At 41.3% G+C, this 17,770-nt stretch overlaps 1 protein-coding gene across 1 annotated transcript in view; it reads left to right on the plus strand.

The window, feature by feature from the left end:
* SLC28A3 (solute carrier family 28 member 3) overlaps positions 1-17,563 on the plus strand; it is an 81,961-nt gene extending 64,398 nt beyond the window's left edge. Inside the window, exons 11-18 of the mRNA XM_007528395.3 lie at positions 3,738-3,863; positions 6,342-6,472; positions 8,222-8,390; positions 9,655-9,852; positions 13,978-14,059; positions 14,603-14,701; positions 14,925-15,045; positions 15,900-17,563. Coding sequence (XP_007528457.2) covers positions 3,738-3,863; positions 6,342-6,472; positions 8,222-8,390; positions 9,655-9,852; positions 13,978-14,059; positions 14,603-14,701; positions 14,925-15,045; positions 15,900-16,026 — 1,053 coding nt within the window. The 3' untranslated portion in view covers positions 16,027-17,563. The remainder of the gene's footprint in view (positions 1-3,737; positions 3,864-6,341; positions 6,473-8,221; positions 8,391-9,654; positions 9,853-13,977; positions 14,060-14,602; positions 14,702-14,924; positions 15,046-15,899) is intronic.
* Positions 17,564-17,770: the final 207 nt, after the last annotated feature.

Genomic DNA, 17,770 nt, shown 5'->3' on the forward strand with positions numbered 1-17,770 from the left:
GAACCAGAATCCTTATGCCAGTCCTTGAGCAAGTCCTTGCACTTCTGCCATGTGCACTTAACCTGCTGCGCTACCGCCTGACCCCCAACAAAGGGCTTCTTAAGTACAGACTCTCAACAAACCTTTACTGAATTTACTGAACTTTTGAGGTTTGTCCCACCCACCCCCCTCTTCAGAAGGCAGCAGCTCTCCTACTCTGAGTTCACCAATTCTCTAGAAGCTGCAAACAAACAACAAACAGGTCCACTCGCTTTCTGTCATGTAAGGCTTGTGGAAATTTTGGAATAGACAAAGGAAGACTTTCTACTTACCACCATGAGGTGTTTGAACTCATTCTCAAGTTGCTAAAACAACTTCACTAGCCACTAGACCAACAATGATCAACCCACTTTGCTGACTGAGCCTGTAGGAAAAAAAAAAAAATGTTAATAAGCATATCCCTAGATAAACAGATACTTTTTTTTTTTTGTCCTAAGTCCCTTTAAGAAAAAAAAAAGTGATGCCACAGGTGTCTTGCAAAATAGCAGCATTCCTAAGAGGGTAGATAAACAGGTACTCAGAATGTGCCTTCAGGCAACATGGATTTGCCAAGGAAACCCAGCATTAACGTTCACTAGCATGGCTGCTATAGGAAATTGGATTTGAACCAGAAATAAAGTCACTTAGAGAAGCACATGGTGCCAAATCCTAAACTTACAGTGGGCTGAGTTTTTTTTTATTTTTTATTTTTATTGGTAAGCCCAATTTGCTGGCCTGGAGAGTAGTCTTTAGAATGGACCCATGCTTCTTTCACTAGGAGGTGAAATTATTATAATTATAGTCACAAACTCTCTCTCTCAGGGCAAATTAGGGCACCATCTTGAGTTGATTAGTCCAACCTATAGTGCACAAGGACTCAAGCACTGAGTTTCTGTTTAGTCCATGTATTGAAGCTCAACACATCCAATCTTATAGAACAATTAGAAATAATGAGGGGAAATTGTAAAATTGCACTCGTGCTTCTGCTGTGTTCAATTTAATGTTTAATATGCAAAAATGACAGCTATTATTTATGAAGAGCTCTGCCCTGCAGGCCTTCTGTCCTTAAAGGCTGGAGCCTTTACAACTAACTATGTGCTATCTGATTCCTTTCCACCCAAGGGGAAGAGGAAGTGTTACAGATAAGCCAGGTCTTTCACTCACAAAGTCCAAACCTGAACCCTGAAGATGAGGATCTTTCTGTAGAGGGAAAGTTTGTTTGGGGAAGTGCCTGTCCAAGAGAACCACAAAAGTGCAAATTTAGGGGTGGCTGGCAGCTGGCACACCTGGTTGAGCATACATGTTACCATGTGCAAGGACTTGAGTTTGAACCACTGCAGAGGAGAAGCTTCATAAGTGGGGAAGCAGGCTTGTCAGTGTCTTTCTCTTTCCCTCTCTGTCTCACCCTCCCCCCTCAATTTCTCCAGTCTAATAAAGAAAAAAAAAAGGAAGGAAGGAAGGAAGGAAGGAAGGAAGGAAGGAAGGAAGGAAGGGAGGGAGGGAGGGAGGGAAGAAAAATGGCAGTCAGGAGCATTGGATTCGTCATGTAGGCACCAGCAATAACCTTGATGGCAATAAAAAGAAAATTAAATAAAGAATTGCAAACTCTAAAGTTTATCTTCAAGCATAAGGAAGAGTGTTATCTAAAGGAGAAAGGGGAATGTGTACCTGAGTCTGTGTGAGCAGCAGTCCAGCTGGCCTTCTGGGAGGCAGCCTCTGCTAGATCCACTGATCACGATTCAGGTGTTTCTCCTAAGGTGGTTGGTTACCACTTGTCAGCACCAAGTTTCTTCCCTAGTGAAAATTTAGGTTTCTCCTGTTAAGTCTTGTCCTATAACAAGGTCTTGAATGAAACATAGTGACATATCTAGGGTGTGCTTTGAGTCTGTGCTCCTTAGTGGCTCACAAGAGGTGGGTTGTAGTTAGGGGAAACGAATGATGTGTGATTAGCCTGACCTTAGGGTGACACCCCCCTCTACCCCCAAACTTACAGAGTTGCAAAAAAGAATATGGAGTCTTTCTGATCAGCTTAATTTTTCCTTCATCAAAAGGTTTTGAGTCTCAATTAAAGGGACTGGAGGTACCTGTCCTTGTTATTGTACAACTTTATTTTTAAATAAACTGTGTCTCTTGCCCCATGGTGGCAATAAAAGGTTTAGTTTCTTTCAGGATGAATTAAGTCCCACATAGGCTTGGGATTCATAGTTCACCAGGCCAGGTCACAATGTAGAGTTACTTGGCCAATAATGTTCCAACGTTACACAAGTATAACTAAGGTTGGGGGGAAATAGCTCACCTGGAAGAATGACGGACCTGTAAGCCTGATTTATACCCATGTCAACATGGGTATAAATCCACTCCATCCCTACCACCAGGGTTCTGAATCTTCAGTCACCCACTGCAAACCACTACATGGGCAGCCATCATCTCTACAACTGTCTGTCCACATTTATACATAGTTGCCCCATTTTTCTTCCTGATCCAATCCTCTCTCCCCCTCCAAGCCACTCATGATAACATTAGTTACCTCTATATGTCCCTCTCCTTTTCTTCCTTTCTCTCTGGGTGCTGATGAAGCTGGAATTCAGAGCCCTCTTATCTTCTTCCTCCCCCCGCTGGGAGTACGGGCCAAGATTGTTTTTTTGGGGGGGGGGTGCAAAAATGTAGGAGTTCTGGCTTCTGTAATTGCTTCTCTGCTGGATGTGGGCATTGGCAGGTCGATCCATACCCCCAGCCTGTTTCTATCTTTCCTCGGTTGCCCTGGTCTTTCTATATATTTTTCTCTCATTAAAATAAAATAAATAAGATCTCAGAAATAAATAATAATAATAATAATGACTCATCAATCCCAAACCCTAGGCTAGGTGGGAGCTTTGTGTGAAGGGGTCTAGTAAACTTTGCAAAATGTACACATGCACACTGATCTAGAGTTCAACGGCCCAAACATCACTGGTGTTTTGGGCCCAAACACTTGAGTTTGGCCTCAGAATCACCTGGGAGACTTGCTGAAGCATAAACTACTGGCTCCACCTCCAGTTGCTGATTCAGTATAAGAATTTGCTTCTCTCTCAAAATACATACTTGTTATATTAATGAGAGAGAACTAGAGCATCACTCCAAGAGTTCTCAGATGGTACTGATAGAGCTGGTGTGAGTTCACTCTTAGAAATATTGACACAGGCTTGAGAGATAGTATAATGATTATGCAAAAGGATTCACATGCCTGAGGCTCCAAGGCCCTAGGTTCAATTCCCAGAAACCCTATAAGCCAAATTTGAGCAGTGCTCTTAAAAAAAAAAAAAAAAAGGCAATATATACCTTATCAGGAATTGGAAAGGTAGCATAGTGGTTATGCAAGAGATTTTCATGCCTGAAACTCTGAGGCCCCAGGTTCAATTCCCTACACCACCATAAGCCAGAGCTCAGCAGTGCTATGGTAAGGAAGGAAGGAGGAGAAAGATAAAGGAAGAAAAGAAGAGAAAGAAGGAGAAAAAAAGAAGACTGCTTTAGTTGGGTGTGATGCAGAGAAACATACTTGAAGAGGAAATATGAAACTGTACTCCCAAAACATATAAAGCATTGTAAACCAGTGTTATAAGAGAAGTTGCTTTAGAGAAGGAAATTTTGAGCAGACTGATACATCCTCCTATGGCTTCAAAGAGAATCTTTAATCTGAAAAAAAAAAAAGAATCTTTAATCTGGTCACTTTCTACTTTCAGACAGAATCTCCACTGCTCGTGCGGCCGTATTTACCATACGTCACCAAGTCTGAACTCCATGCAATCATGACTGCAGGCTTCGCTACCATTGCTGGAAGTGTCCTAGGTGCATACATTTCCTTTGGGGTAAGGAGATACAGGGATTGATTTGTGGACAATGCAACCCCTTCTTTCTTTGCTATAGTTCTCTCTCTCCCTCTCTGTCTCTCTCTCTTCCAGTGCTGCTCCGTAAGAGGGTCAGAGGATAACATTTTGCTATATGGTGGTCATAGTACTCTTGACATTTAAATGGAATAAATCCAAGGACCTTTGGGGTGAGTGGGGAGACAGCACTGTGGTTGCACAGAAGACAGGCATGCATCCAAGGATCACTGGGGCTTCACTTTTAGATACCCACCTCATACATATTAATTCTACCCAACATAGCAGAAAAAAAAAAAAGAATATAAAGTTGCCTTGGCTGAAATTTTAAATATTTAAAACCAAGAAAATGCTATTACTGACATTAAAAGCAATCTAGACCAAGAGTTGGCAAGTGATGACCATGGGTCACATATAGATTGCTTCCCTTCGTTGTATCTAAAGTTTGATTAAAGTCCCACTGCTCCCATTTATGTATATGACAACTTTCTTTTTTTTTATTTTTTATTTTTTTATTTTTTATTTTTTTGACAACTTTCATGCTATAGAGATGAGTAACTGAGATCTCAAAAGCTGGAACTATTTTCTCTTTGGCCCTTTGCCACAAAATCTTTCTGATCCCTGTACTAGACCAGTAGTTCTCAACCCTAACTGCCCACTAGAATCACCTGGGAGCTTGTAAAAATTCTAATACTCAAGTTCATACCCCAGAATAACTAAAACAGGATCTTTCAGAATGGGATCCAGATACCAGTATCTTCAGTTCTTGATGGCTGTGGAGGCGACTCAGCAGTACAGTGTGTTCCTGGCATGCCTGAGGCCCTGGGTTGGTCCCCAGCACCACATGCGATAGTGACAAGAGTAGAATGTTGTTGCTCCATGAATGATGGAGTGGTGCTTTGATCTTTCTTTCTCTCATGATCTCTCCTTCTCCTCACCTTAAAAAAATAAATAAATAAAGACTATCTATTACAACAAACTTAAGGACTCTAAGGGAGTTGTAAGGTGGGGTGGAGGGGAAATGAGAGGCATCCATTGTTCTAATGAAGGAAGATGACAAGTTGGTGGAAGATGCAGAGTGCTGATACCTGTTGTGGGAGTGACTACCACTGTGACAACTGTCTTATAAATCAACATTTCTCCCAAAATAGTGATCTAAAAAAAAAAAAAACATTACAGGGCACAAGATCCAGGTTCAAGCCCCTCGTCACCCCACCTGCATGGGGAAAGATTCATAAGTGGTAAAGCAGGTCTATTGGTGTCTCTTTCACTCTCCACCTTTTCAATTTCTCTCTGTCTCTATCTAATGAATAACTAAAATTAAAATTAAAAAATAATTAAAGCCTCCTCATATTCTAATGTACAGCCAAGTTTAACAGCTAGTCTATGGTATAAGTCACATCCTCCAGGAGAGAAATAGAATCACCCAGCAGCTGTCTGACATGGGGGAATAAATTAGTGTCTGTCATGTCAGAACTTTACCCAGATTCCCAGAATTCCATGAGCCTGTCAATCAGAAGCAGGAAGGAGAAGAGTAAAGGCAACCTCAGGACTAGCAGCGGTTTGTGATGCCTATAGACATGTGCTAGTGTGTAATTCAAAAATGTAGGGAAGAGCATCAGAAACAAAATAAGGATATGGGGAGAGAAGCGGGGGAGTTTACACCAAGAAAATTTGAGGGGACTCTGAATAAATGAAGATCATGCACTGGCACGAAGAATTTCAAGAAAGGGGGAAAAAAAGGTGGAGAGAAGTGCTTCTCTTCATTTTCCTGTTCTTTCCTACCACCACCAAATGTCTCCTGACTGAATCCATGATGTAAAAAAAAAAAAAAATGGACTTTAGGAACAGAATAACAGAGAGAGGAAGTTTCTTTGGAAATTTCTTCAGCACAGAATTAATCTTCTCCTGGAACAGTTAGGTTTTGTCTCTGATTTTCTCAAAGGATGTGGTCAACTGACACAATTCCTCATTCTCCCTCAGACTCTTTACAGTGAGGCTCCTTACATGGTTTTTTTCAAGTCTCCAAGGAAACTGCCTTGTTTTCTGGCATGGTCTCAGCTCCTGCTTATATATTCCCTTGTAAAAGCCATACATTGTGGGGTCAGGCAGTGGCACACCAGTTTAAGCACACATAGTACTAAGTGCAAGGACCTGAGCAAGGATCCTGGTTTGAGCCCCCGGCTTCCCACCTGTGAGTGGGAAGGGGGGAGGGGGTTGGCATCACGAGCAGTGAAGCAGGTCTGCAGGTGTCTATCTTCCTCTATCCCTCTCTATCTTCCCCTCCTCTCTCAATTTCTCTCTGTCCTATCCAATAAAACACCGCCAGGAGCAGTGGATTTGTAGTGCTGGCACTGAACCCCAGCGATAACCTTGGAGGCAAAAAAAAAAAAAAAGGTATATATATCCTAAGCACAACATAAAAACTAACTCTCAATGTTCTACTTTCTTGTGAAATTGCAGGTCTCATCCTCCCACTTGCTAACTGCTTCAGTTATGTCAGCACCTGCAGCACTGGCTGTTGCTAAACTCTTTTGGCCCGAGACCGAAACACCTAAAATAACCCTCAAGAATGCCATGAAGATGGAAAATGGGTAAGTAGGACATACTCACCTAGTTGATAACTATACAAGTGGGGGTGGAGGTGGGTTAGAGACCAACATTCAAATGCAAAGAATCAAGGTGTTAAAGTGAACTTAATTTCCCAAAGATGATTTAACTTTACCTCCAAACTGCCTGGTTTCAACACTTGAGAGAAGTGTTTCTTAACACTAGGGTGTCCATACAGTTCCCTGACTTTCCAGTGTAGATATTTCATTTTTCATATCATATGGTGTTCTTTGACACTTAAGACTTGGGAAACCAGAACATGACCATTTCTAGATGCTTCTTTACAATAGGGAATAGAAAGTGTGGTATCCTTATTCACCCTTCAATTTATTTTCTTTCAAAAGAAAGAATAGATCAAGAGATCTGAAAAAGAGCAAGTCTCTTAAGATTTTTTTTTTCAAAAGTATTTCACAAATAACAGGGAGTCAGGGGGTAGTGCAGTGGGTTAAGCGCACATGGTGCGAAGCACAAGGACCGGCATAAGGATCCTGATTTGAGCCCCCAGCGCCCTACCTGCAGGGGAGTCACTTCACAGGCGGTGAAGCAGGTCTGCAGCTATCTTTCTCTCCCCCTCTGTCTTCCCTCCTCTCTTGATTTCTCTCTGTCCTATCCAGCAATAACAATGACAATAATAATACTAATAACCACAACAATGGTGGAACAAGGGCAACAAAAGGGGAAAAAAATAAATAACAGAATTCATTATTGATGTATTGCACCAAAGTAAAAGACTGTGGGATAGGTGGGAGGGAGGGGAGTTCAGGTCCTGAAACAGGATGGCAGAGGACCTAGTGGGGGTTGTACTGTTGTATGGAAAACTGAGAAATATTATGCATGTACAAACTATTGTATTTACTGTCAACTGTAAAGCATTAATCCACCAATAAAGAAATAAAAAACACCAATTAATTAATATGCTTCTGAAATTCATCCCTTGCTTACTATGTAGATAGTCATAACCATGAGTATAAAAACCAGTTGCCAAAGAATATGTAGGGAATATGTATGATTCCATTTCCACTCACAAAGTTAATAAATGTGCAAACCTACACGATTTATAATCTAGGGATAAAACCAAGACAGCAAATTGAAAAGAAAGGTGGACAACAGGCAAACTCTGGGGAGTCTGGTACCTCTGATAATTGAGTAAATGGGGCATGACCAAGGAAGTTCACATGGTTGGGAGGACCCAGAGGTGATGAGCCATGGTGACACTCCATCTCCTAAACCAACTGATAGATAGTTGTACCTTCCTAGAGGTCCAGGGAGATGGTGGAACAGCAGCACACAGGACTTGCATGCAAGAGGTCTCAGGTTTGATCCCCAGCACCGCCAATGGTCAGAGCTGAAAAACAAACAAGACAAACCACACCTCACTTGAATCATTAATTCTTGTACTATGACTATTTTATAAACATTCTCTGGTAGCTACTTCTAATTAAGCATAATTTCAATACCTGTGATATTTTTATTCTTCTCAATTTTACTATAAAAGAGCCCAGATCAAAAGAATAGTATAATAGACACCCATAGCCATGCCTACCACCTACATTTAACAATTATAAGTGTCACCCTGATCTCATGAAATTTAAGTATTTTGAGTGAGGCGTGGATCTGACAGTTTTTCTCTTCATCTGAGTGAACTCTGATTGAGTCATTTCTACAATTGTGATGTCCAATCTACTGACAACTCTTTGGTAATTCTGGAATTGCTCTTTTGTTTTTCAATACAGTGATTCCAGGAACCTCCTAGAAGCTGCATCTCAGGGTGCATCCTCATCCATCTCCCTGGTGGCAAACATCGCTGCCAATCTGATTGCTTTCCTGGCCCTGTTGTCGTTTGTGAATTCAGCCCTGTCCTGGTTTGGAAACATGTTTGACTACCCACAACTGAGTTTTGAGGTATAACTCATCAGTGCTGCTCCTCCACTTTGGTTCTCTCTCTTTTTGTTGGAACATAAAGCAGGTTTGTGAAAAGCATTCCCTACCTGCCTCCAGTGCATTCTGACACAATGCCAACATACCATATGCCCCCACCTTCCAGCTCTGTTTCTCTGTCTCCTGTTACACCCTTGTCCTCACCACAAAGCTATTCTCTCCTAAGTCTAGTCTCAAGAATTCAGGTTACTTTATTTTTTATTATTTTTCATGAGAAGTTGCTTTATTGAATCCAGAAGAGAATATTTTATCTTGGCAGGCCTACTGTTCTGTCATCTCACTGATTCCTGCCTTACTGTGGGACATCCCCTCAGAAGGAGCACTTGAACCACCAAGTAGGGTTTCCTGAGACCCTGTGTATCTGGACCATGCCTGTGCACACATGCTAGGAGTTGGGAATGAGGCAATTTCCTGGGGGAGAGTACTTAAAATTTTTTATTTGTATTTATTTATTTATGTTTTTTAGTCTTAGATAGAGGCAGAGAGAAATTGAGAGGAGGAGATAAAGAGGGAAAGAGACAGAGAGAGACTTGCAGCCCTGCTTCACCACTTGTGAAGCTCTCCCCCTGCAGACAGGAAGTGGGGGTTTGAACCCAGGTCCTTGTGCACTGTAATGTGTGCACTTAACCATGTGCACCACTGTCTGGCCCCCCAATTTTTAAAAAATATTTATTTGCTAGGATATAGAGAAATTGAAAGGGGAGGAGAGAGACAGGGAGACACCTGCAGCACTCCTTCACTACTCATGAAGCTTCCCCCTGCAGGTGGGGGCCAGGAACTTGAACCTGGGTCTTTACAGATGGCAACATGTGTGCTGATCCAGGTGCACCTGGTCCCTTGAAATATATTTCAGGTACAGACAAAGAGGGAGTGGGGAAAGAGAGGAAGAAAGAGAGGGAGTGGGAGGGAGAGAGGTAAAGAAGGGAGATTGAGAGAGAGAGAGAACAGCACCAAAGTTTCCTTCAACACTGTGAAGACTGGACTCTTACCTGGATCGCACATATGGCAATGCAGCACATTATCCAGTTGAGTTATTTTGATGGCCCAATTCAGGTTACTTTAACTGGCCTTGACTCCTAATGGCTTGAGCTAGACAAGGGAAGGTGGTGGAACTTCTATGCCCAAAGGAGACTCAGAGGAACCAGCAGCAATCTCGTCAGGAGGGCAAGGCAGCAGCATGGGAAGCAAATCACTAATCTAGTCGTCTACCTGCTTCTGGCTTTTGTAGATAATATGCTCCTACATCTTCATGCCCTTTTCCTTCATGATGGGAGTGGACTGGCAAGACAGCTTTATGATCGCCAAACTCATAGGTTACAAGACGTTCTTCAATGAATTTGTGGCCTACGAGCACCTCTCAAAATTGATCAATTTAAGGAAAAAGGCTGGACCCAAATTTGTGGATGGTGTGCAACAGTATATGTCAGTGAGTATTTTGATTTTCAGTACTGTTCTTCATTGCACACACGCGTGCGCGCGCACACACACACACACACACACACACACACACAGAGTAAATGATGCCTCTCTGCATAAGGCATCATGCCAAGTACCTGGATCACATCAGAGAGCAAAACAGACCTAAATATCCTGACCTTATGGCACTCCTAGTATACCTAGCATCTCATAATTTTTAATTATGTTGAATTATTGTGTGTGTGTGTACCTTACCAATGAAAATGAGTTTATCTTGAAATGAAAATTGTTTATCTTGGGCCCAATGGATACAAACCCATGATCATATGAGCTAATGTTCAGATCCATCAGCAAATATTTATTATCTTCTGTGAGTTATGTACTCAGTGCTGAACACTGAACAAGCATCAAGGTCCCTGCCTTCAGGAGAATCATCATCTAATGATCATGAAGGACTCTGCCTCTCCATTGAAGCAGAAACTTTGAGAAACTGCCCAAATGCTTTGTAGTACCTGGACAGCCTAAAGAAATCATGAGACACAATAATTACCACCCAAATGAATAAAAGAAGAGATAGAGCTCAGGGCCTTTGGGACATGTAGCCTGTGATTATGCTAGAATATCAGGTGGTTAGCCTCCAAGAAGACTCTGCTTAACTTGGTCAGGAACTAAGAGCTCAGTAAGGCCATATTAGCAACTGGGACTCCAACTTAAATAGCGCTGTCACACATGTAAACATTTCAAGAGATGGTGAATGGTTCTGAGCACCACCTCTGCTCATTCAAACAATTCACTTAGGAGTAATGTCCTGGGCATATATTCGACTTTAAAAGGCAAGGGAAGGAAAAGCATACTGATCAAGCTTCTAATTAAAACTTCCCAGGGGGCTGGGTGGTGGTGCACTTGGTTGTGCACACACTTTACCGGGTGCAAGGGGGCAGATTCAGGTCCTCAGACCCCCTCTACAGGAGGGAGGGAGGCTTCCAGAGTGATGAAACAATGCTGCAGGTATCTCTTTATCTCTCCCTCTCTGTGGCCCTCTCAAAAGTTTCTCTTCTCAAATAAAAAGAAAAGGAAGAAGGAAAGAAAAGAAGAAAGGAGAGGGGAAGGGAGGGGAGAGAAGGAGAGGAGAGGAAAGAAAAGGAGAGGAGGAAAGGGAAAAAAAAAAAGAGGAGGAGGAGAGGAGAGAGAAAAATTGGTCACCAGGAATGTTAGATTCACCATGCAAGTAGCAAGCCCCAGCAATAACCCTGATGGCAAGTAAAAAATGAAATAGCATAGCACAGCATAGCACAAACTGCTCATCCCTGCACTGCCATTAATCCCACCCAGATTCCCAAAACCCAAACACATACCTATGGTCAATATTATACATATATAACAGTTTACCCTAGGACAGTGCTGGTGTTATGGTCAGAGGCTTTTTTTGTCTCTAGGGTTATTGCTGGGGCTTGGTGCTTGCACCACGAATCCACTGCTCCTGGAGACATTTTTTTTTCCTTTTTGTTGCCCTTGTTGTTTTATCATTGTTGTGGTTATTATTATTGTTGCTGTGGATGATGTCGTTGTTGTTGGATAGCACAGAGAGAAATGGAGAGAGGAGGGGAAGACAGAGACAGGGAGATAAAGACAGACACCTGCAGACCTGCTTCACCGCTTGTGAAGCGACACCCCTGTAGGTGGGGAGCAGGAGGCTCCAACCAGGATCCTTACGCCTCTGGCCTCCCGCCTTGTACCTCTGGCCATGTGTGCTTAACAGGCTATTGCCCCACCCCCAGTCAAAGGCATTGTGATTCACACTTCTGAAATGAACTGTGGCTCTGAAGGTTTCCCACTCCTCAAATGTTCATTCTTCCAGTGACCGAGCAGTGGAGGTTGGCTAAATGTCCCGTTTGTTTGGACACCGCCATGGACCAGCTCACTTTCCTGCCAAAAGGAAACAATAGGCTAAATGAAGTAGCATGCTTTCCATCCCCAAATGCCAGCTGGCAAGAGAAAGCAGCTCGGTTAAGGAACAGAGCAAGCTCACAGCAAGCTCTCTCCCTCCCACCCCTGCCAGTCTCCTAGAGTCAGTCCCTCCATCTGAAAAAGAGTCAGAGACCTCTGACCTGAGACTCACTTCCTACCTGCTGGGCTAGAGGCAGAGAGTGATAGTCACACTTGTACATATTCACTATCCATCTTGTCACAGGCCTGTGAAAGGACTATTCATTGTCCCACTTCCAAACAGAAACTTTCGGTCCCCAAGAAATGGTCAGAGATGAGAAGCAGAGGTAAACACTCAGCACCATCAGATTGAAAGGAATTTCTGTGATGTCTTAACCTTCTGCTTTATTAATATAATTTCTCTTAAATTGTATCCACTTCACTGAAGTATAATTGACATTCGTAAAGACTCTTATTTGTGGATGTGAGAGTCTTCATAAATGTTTCACCTATGCTGCTATGGCTATAATTAAGATATAAGCCATCTATTCCCATTCCATCTATTCCCAGCTCCAGGCAGATTCCTTCTGTGTGTTCTAAAATTTCATATAATGAACTCACTTAGCATTCATGTTGCATGAATTAGATCTTTTTGTTTTTCTTGCAGAGTAATATTTTAAATACTTATTTATTCCCTTTTGTTGCCCTTGTTGTTTTATTGTTGTAGTTATTATTGATGTTGTTGTTTTTGGATAGGACAGAGAGAAATGGAGAGAAGAGAGGAAGACTGAGATGGGGAGAGAAAGATAGACACCTGCAGACTTGCTTCACCGCTTATAAAGCGACTCCCTTACAGGTGGGGAGTGGGTGGCTCAAACCAGGATCCTTACGCCAGTCCTTGCACTTTGCGCTGCCTGTGCTTAACTTGCTGTGCTATTGCCCCACTCCCTAGTAATATTGTTTTATAGCTATCTGTGATTTTTTTTTTATCCATTTGCCTGTTGAAGGACATTTGGAGTGTTTCCAGTTTGGGGCTATTATAAGTAGAATGTTTTATAAATATTTCTATATAGACTTTTTGTGGACATAAATGATTAATTCTTCTGAGGGAAATTCCTGGGAATGGGTTCACTGGGTCTGTATGGTAATATGTAAACTTGATAAGGAACTGTCAAACATGCTTGTGTCAAGATGTGTTAGTTTACATCCCACCGACAATGTACAAGAATTCAGTTACTCCACAACCTTGCTAACACTTTGTATTCTCCATTTTCTAAAAACTATTTTAAGGACTGAGGTCATTGTTTAAATTTGTACTTTCTTGGTGATAAATGATTTTCACATGCTTATTAAATATTTGCTTGTTTTTGTAGTGGCCAGACATCTTTATTCACTTTTCACTGGATACTAGTCTTCTTATTTTTGTGCTATTACAATTGCTGTTATAGTCTGGACTAGTTCTTTGTCAATAAATGTTGTACATATATTTCCTGGGATTAACTTTATATCTCCAACACCTTGTGCTGTGTTTGGTACATTATAACATGTGACCAGGTCATGATTATTGGAAGTTATCACTCCTCATCACAGCAGAAAATTGTATCTAGGGCCCAGGGATAGAGCACCTGCTTGAGCATATATGTAACATTGTGCAAGGGTCCATGTCAAGCCCCCAATCTCCACTCTAGAAGGAAAGCTTCACAAGCAGTGAAGCAGTGCTGTAGGTATCTCTCTCTTCAAGATTATTTATTTATTTATTTATTTATTTATTTATTTGAGAGCTAGGAGGAGAGAGAGAAAGAGCAAGACATCACTCTGATACATGTGCTGCTGGGGATTGAACTCAGGACCTCATGCTGAGACTCCAGTGCTTTATCCACTGTGCCACCTCCCAGACCACCTGTAGGTGTCTTTCTCTCTCCCAATCTCCCCCCAATCAAACAAACAAATAAACATAGTATGTACACAAATGCAGGTTGTCATCCCCAACTCTCCTGTAGAGAGTCTCTTAATTTACCCAATCTCTTTCCATTTTTAATTCAAGAGAAGAAAAAAAAATCTTAAAAATTGTAGGTATTTGCCACCATGTAGTATGCATTTACTTGACAAAATTGATTTTAGAGTCAGAACAGGAAATCCTGTTAGAATTTCAGATTCACTAAGCTGAGCTACATCATGGATACATCTGTGTGCTTATGTTTATTTGCAGATTCGTTCTGAGATAATTGCCACATATGCGCTCTGTGGTTTTGCCAATTTCGGTTCCTTGGGAATAGTGATTGGAGGACTCAGTAAGTGAAAAGAACACTCCTCAACTCCAGAAACAATCTTAACATGTTTCAGATTTCAATCTTTCTCTGTAACATTACTCAGGTCAAGAAAGAAGGGTTGTGCAACAGTAGTAAACCCTGTGCTATCTTTCATCTCTGTCCTGCAGTATTGTTTTCATATACAAACCCAAACTAACCTCAGGAAAAAAATGTAATCAAATGTATAGATGTTTCTGCACCAAAGGTGACATATAGGCTTCATTTTGCATGAGAATTTGAATGGATTTTTTTCTTTTTAATTAAACTGAGTAATTATTTCTTCTGTGGAGAAGTCTCTCTGGATAGTATGGCGAAATTTCTTCCCTTGAGAACCTTTCAGGATGTTGAGTGAGCTCATCACTAGGTTCTTAAATCTGGAATTCCCCAACCAGGAAAAACGGAAAAGGGGTGCGGGGGCTGGGCGGAAAGGCCTGCTGACCCAAGATCCCTGCCCCAGAACAGTCATGACTTGCCACTTTAAACTGATTGCCTCAATACTGATCTCTTGCTTTTTCTGTTTCCCAGCTTCCATGGCTCCTTCCAGAAAGCGTGACATTGCCTCTGGGGCCATGCGAGCTCTAATCTCAGGGACCATCGCCTGCTTCATGACGGCCTGCATTGCAGGTACTTGGTTTTGTCCTTAGTCTTTCTGTCTATCACAGCAGCTTCTAGGAAGACAGTGCCTCCTACCTGCACACCCAGCATAGGCTGCTGTGGGAAGCTGAGAGGAGAGCTTTGTGCAGAAGGTCATAGAGGGAAATGAGGGGAAGATAGTACAGATGCTATGGATGGAAAGAGAGATGAGTTTGTAATTAATGAAACAAGTGGCACTCTGTTTTCTTTCCAGGCATGCTTTCCAGCACTCCCAAAGATGTCAACTGTTATTACATTTTAGAGAATGCCTTCAACACCAGTTTACCTGCAGACAAAAGCATTATTGTGTCTTGTTGCCAAACTCTATTGAGCAGGTACTATATTCTTGATCATAAATTCTTCATGTCTGTTATTAAAGAACAAGTTAGACCTAAATGTTTATTTTTATAATTTTGTCTCTCAATTTGAAGATAAGAACTTGTGTGGCCACTCTATTTTGACTATTTTTAGTGAAGATAGGAGTCATAGTATTAGTTACGGGTATGCAAAGCATTTTATATGCTCCAGCAGGGCATGGTAGCTGCTTCATATGAATTATCTCATTTAAATCTTGCAACCACAATATAAGTTATCCATTATTATTTTTTTTTTTTTTAAAAAAAGCATTCAATAAAAATCAGGGCATGGAGAAATCTATGTCACTTACTGAGTTCAAGCACAATCAAGACACAATCTCCCACAGATTCCCCACTTTCTTAACAAGTACTCTGGTGCTAATTATTAGGCACTGTCTTTTTTTTTTTTTTCAAGAGGACCAAACAATGCAGGTATCCTGACAATACAATGATGGCAAAGGGCCATGGAGGATGGAGAGCTACCACTGACCTATGTGGCCACCTTGACTTCCATCAGTGTCTATTTATAACATCACAATCCCCATGTTCTATCTGTCCTTAATATACAATTGCTTTATAAGAACTGATTCTACCTTTTTAGTTTGTTTATTCTGGAGGAAATGGGGCTGGGCAGGGAGCAAAGATTCTTGAGGTCAAACAGGATTTGAGAATCAAAACCAACTCCTGAGTGCCTCTATGCAAATCCACCCTAGTCAGAACAGAAGGAAGAAATCAGCTTCCTGCCCTACATTATTTTTAATGTGTTATCTTGTGCTCATCTATTGTTTAGTCTTCTAAGACCCTGCTAACGATGTCATTCCACTTTTCACCAGCACTATTGTCAAGGGTCCCAATGAGATCATCCCTGGAGGAAACTTCAGCCTGCATTCTTTGAAGAGTTGCTGTACATTGCTGAATCCGTCAACACTGAATTGTAGTTGGATCCCTAATGTATTTTGAAGTCAACTACTTCTCCAACAAAACTCTTTATGTACATATACTGAACCTTCTCCTTCGGGGATAAAACCAAAGTTCTTCTCCACAGTTGAATACTTCCATCATGGAATCAGCTTTAATTAGAAAGAAGAAAAATAGAAGTGAATTCTTCACATCATGTTAGATCTGCCTCTGAGCCCATTCCAACTCCCCACCCCTTTGAAAATGACAACAATGTCCAATAATATGATATTTCCAGTCCTAAAAATGTTTTCTAACCTTAGACCTTCAATGCTTAGACCTTTTGATGCTTAATCAGAATACAGATAATGATGACCCTCATTGGTAATGGCCATCGCTCAATCCTAGCCATAATAGGATGGATCTCTAAGTGGTCCAGAGGGGTTGGGTTTAACAACATCTCAGGTGAAGACACTCTGTATTCAACCTAATTGATCAAGTAGGCTGCACTTGATTCTCAAATGAAAGAGAGTCAAGTCAGTCGTGACGGCCTGCAGAAATCAGAACACTTCAACCATTCCAAAGCCAGACTTTAAATTGCATGTTTAGACAGTTATTGCAGCCAGGTAAAGCTAAGCTAAACTACACTGCAGTGGCCAATAACCAAAAAAAACTTCTGATGGCTTGCAAGTTTGTGTTTTACTCACACTGTGTGTTCTTGGAGATTATTTTTGGCCACACTCTGAGTTGTCCCAACAGAGTAGTCCCTGTGTGGGTCTTATGGGAGAGGAAAAAGAAAAGTGAGGGACACATGATGGTGCTTAAAACTCCCACTAGAAATTGACACCCTTCTCTTCCACTACATTTCATGATCCAAAGCAAGGCATGTGACATAAATGACACCAGTGAACCATGGATGATATATCTTGTCACAGGGAAAGACCATGAATATTTTCAAGATATTGTATGAGTAACCACAATATGCATGATATCCATGTCTCCCTTTAAGGAGTCAACCTTCTATAAAGTGTAACAGCAAGCCTATTCATATACACATTTGCTTATGTTATTTGTGACAAGGTAAAATGTGCCACTCTTCAATCAAAGGGTCATATTAAGGACTATTGAAGAAGCATAAGAAGTCTTCCCTGAGGACCAAAAGGCTTCCGTTGATATTTCTCTTTATTGACCAGGAAAACATCATTATCAGACTTGCTTAATGAGTATCAAGTAAGAACCTTAACTGATTCTTAGACTGACTGTGTCTCAGAAGAATATTCCAGAGACAGTGGTGGAATGCTCTTAACGTGAGATACACCTCACTAGTAATTTCTAAGGATCACATTGTGTGAGAAAAGACAAATAATAATGACTTCATCAAAAAGTGATTCACGTGAAAAAAAATTGTGGGTAAATTAAGTAATTTATTTTTATTGTGTTTTCCTTTTGTTCATTCATAAGAGTAATTCTTTAAATCCATATATTTTGATATTTTGTATGTAGTAGTGGTAGTAAGAGGGAAGTCAAAAGGCTAACTCTGAAGTATAATGTACTTGGATATTTCTAATTATTGATAATTTATATAAAAATTTTATTGGAACCCAATGTGTCTTGTTATTATTTATAATTTATTATAGATAATGCATTCACATATCTTTTCTTCTGCCCTCTATGTTGCAATGTCAGCCTTTATGAAAACCTTTGGGGGTCAGGTGGTAGCGCAGTGGGTTAAGCGCATATGGCACAAAGTGCAAGGATTGGCGTAAGGAACTTGGTTCGAGCCCCGGGCACCCCACCTGCATGGGGC

Source organism: Erinaceus europaeus, chromosome 10, assembly GCF_950295315.1.
Source record: "Erinaceus europaeus chromosome 10, mEriEur2.1, whole genome shotgun sequence".
Lineage (NCBI taxonomy): Eukaryota > Metazoa > Chordata > Mammalia > Eulipotyphla > Erinaceidae > Erinaceus > Erinaceus europaeus.